General features: G+C 37.3%; 1 protein-coding gene across 1 annotated transcript; it reads right to left on the reverse strand.

The window, feature by feature from the left end:
* Positions 1-1,972: 1,972 nt before the first annotated feature.
* On the reverse strand, positions 1,973-2,606 carry LOC104472031 (peptidyl-prolyl cis-trans isomerase FKBP7-like; the record flags this gene model as incomplete). The annotated part of the gene is made up of 2 exons (XM_010087564.1): positions 1,973-2,134; positions 2,473-2,606. Coding segments are annotated over 2 exons (296 nt in total), but the record flags the coding sequence as incomplete, so codon positions are not given.
* Positions 2,607-3,050: the final 444 nt, after the last annotated feature.

A 3,050-nucleotide genomic window follows, 5' to 3' on the forward strand; every position in this document is an offset into this window, starting at 1 on the left:
AGGAAGAGGCTAGGTAAAGATCTGGACGGGCAAGTGTGATGACCAAGTTAAGAAGAAATGGTCTCCCAGGTCTGGATTTGGCTTGACAGAACCATATCTACTGAGGCAGTCAGCATGGACAGGAGGTTGCTCCTGCCCAGAAATGCTGCTTCATCATGTGACCAGATTCCTAAGGGAGTGGCTGCCTGCAGTACGCGTAGGCCGTTCTGTTGGTCCTGAAGGGGGAAGGACAGCTTTGTTCTTCAGGTAACTCCTGTTCTCCGTTAGTGTACATTCAGAATAAGTTCCAAGAAACCTGAGCTGTAGTGCTAGTTGTGTATAATCATCTGCCTGCAACGTTTTTATTGGTTAGGTTATTTTTAATGAAAAGTGGAAAACCTTTACAACAACCTTTGAAGGAAATAATTCACTACTTCCGTAGTTGTAGAAAAACCATAGGCAGCAATATTTTCTAAAGTGCCTCCTTATTTATCAGTTATTTTTTTAAAAATCAGACTTGTTTTTTTGTAGCGGCATAGTTTCCTAGTAGTTCATGGACCAGTAGATAGTTTCTCATGTAAAAATGAAAAGTGGAAAACCTTTACAACAACCTTTGAAGGAAATAATTCACTACTTCCGTAGTTGTAGAAAAACCATAGGCAGCAATATTTTCTAAAGTGCCTCCTTATTTATCAGTTATTTTTTTAAAAATCAGACTTGTTTTTTTGTAGCGGCATAGTTTCCTAGTAGTTCATGGACCAGTAGATAGTTTCTCATGTAAAAAACCCATTACATACTTTGTTTAAGAAGCTATTGCCTATTGACCCTGAAATAAAATAGTCTTATGATTCAACTGGTGCAAAAATCCCTCCAAACACCTTTGTTTTATTGGCAAAGTCATTTAAGGTCACTTTTGCTTCCAAGACCATCTTCTTCCATGGTTTCCACTGAAGGAGTTTTGCTTTGTAATGGCTTGTGGCTCCACCGTGATTTGTAAATGAAAAAATCTACTATGAATAACTCTACCGTAGTCACTAAATTACAGATACTGTCATGAGAAAGTCCAAAACTTACAGTGTTTTTGGTTTTGTTTTCTTCTTAATTTTCAGCAAGACACAAAATTCCAGTCCAGCTAAAGTGTTTTTCTTTGAATGCCATTTTAAACGGCAAGAAATGGCTGCTGTGCCTTCAGGATGGAGAACTTAATGTGACGCCCGATGTGCTTCTTATACGGTAGGCAGCTATTGTACTTCAAATGCACCCAAAGAATGGTGCCGAAGGGCTCCCGCAGGCACAGCCATTTGGATCAGGTACTCCTATGTATATAGTGCAGTCGGTTTGAATCTGCATAGAGAGAACCACAACTGGGTGGCACGGAGCAAATGTTGGGGTTGTCTGTTCTCAGAAGGCATGACACAAAGCATCCCGGACAGCAAGAGACAGAAGCATCTGCAATGTTGTTCTCATTCTGTCAAGCAGTAGTAGCTGCCATCGGAAGGCGGTGGTTATTGCTGAGACAGTAAAGCACTCTGGTTGGCTTTCATCTTCTCCAAGCCTTTTACTAGATGGCCATTGCTAACTTGAAGCTCTTCGGTTTTATCCAATGCTGAACAAAGCTGAAGGAAAGAAGCAGAAAAAAACCCCATAACTTTTGCAATATTTTCCCTTTTCAAAGATAAACAAGGTTTGTAGTTACCGACACTAACTCACTATATTGCTGGAATTTCCTTACAAGATAAAGCAGCTGAAGATTCCTATTAGTGGAGTAAAATGTAAATGTTGTGTAACAGTCTGCGCTTTCTGGGCTGCAAGTGCACATTGCCATGTCATGTTTTTTTTCTTTTGAAATATCTAACACATTTTATTAGTTGAATGTTAAAAAGATTTTTACAGTCATCTTAAGAGCTATAAAAAAATACAAAAAAAAATCTGTGACAAAGTATTATTATTTAAAATTCAGTGTCCAGAAAACAGCCAAAGATTTTTAAAGTACTCAGAGTTCATCATGCTGGTAGACATTGTACTCCTTTGCTGATATGAAACCATCTCCATCATGGTCATTCTTCTTAAATATATCAGCTAAGACTTCATCATGGACTGAGGGATCACGTTTTTTGCCATCTCTTGCAAACTCTTCTTTCAAATACTGGCTTATCTAGAAGAAAAGAAAAATGTTGTGGCTTCTACACCAGTACTCAACAGTTATCTTCAAGGACACCTGGGGTATACACGTAAGTTATTGTGACTCCAGTGCAGAGGCATCTAAAATTTGTTTCCCAGCAAGCTGGAGACATACTAATGTACTAATCAAAGCAAATTTCAACATTGCACAGTGTAGTTTGTGTAAACATACAGAAGCTTTACATGATGAACCGCAGGAGAGGCTGTCAAGGTAATGCTGGTGCAACTATACCTATAGTTTTATAAATAATTTATTCCAAATTACTTAAATCATATTACCTCAAGTTCAGAAAATTTTTTGTCACTTATTACCTCAAGTTCAGAAAGTTTCTTGTCACTGTCCTTGTCTATTTGATTAAATGCTTCAACACTACGAGGTCCCTTATTTACTGCATAAAGTTCAATCTCAAAGATCAGTGTTGCATTGGGTGGAATCTTGGCATGTGCTATGAATAAAAGGAGAAAAAGCATTTAAGAAATCAGACGCTATGGTCAGAGATTACACATTTGATAAACTCACATGTAAAGCACTCTTTTTTATTAAAAACGGCTGTGTTAATATTCAGATTAAACTCTGAACTTAAGTATTGTAGAGCTAGACAGGAAGATTTTTCAGATTGTGTTAGATAAATGATTTTGAGAGAGACTTGCAAACAATATACTTCACTGAAACAAAATTATATAGCTCATATCAATTCAGGTACTTTTAAAAATTAAGAGAAGGGTTTGTGTTATCAAGAAAAGTAAGTATTTCTACAGTTCTTACTCTTTCACATACTGTCATATGATGGGGCTTATTAAGAGACTGACTCTAAGACGTATCCTTTTATTAAATATCTGCAATCTGATTTAGAAGATTATGGAAACTATAGGCCGGTCAGTCTCACCTC

Source organism: Pterocles gutturalis, unplaced genomic scaffold, assembly GCF_000699245.1.
Source record: "Pterocles gutturalis isolate BGI_N339 unplaced genomic scaffold, ASM69924v1 scaffold18066, whole genome shotgun sequence".
Classification (NCBI taxonomy): Eukaryota; Metazoa; Chordata; class Aves; order Pterocliformes; family Pteroclidae; genus Pterocles; species Pterocles gutturalis.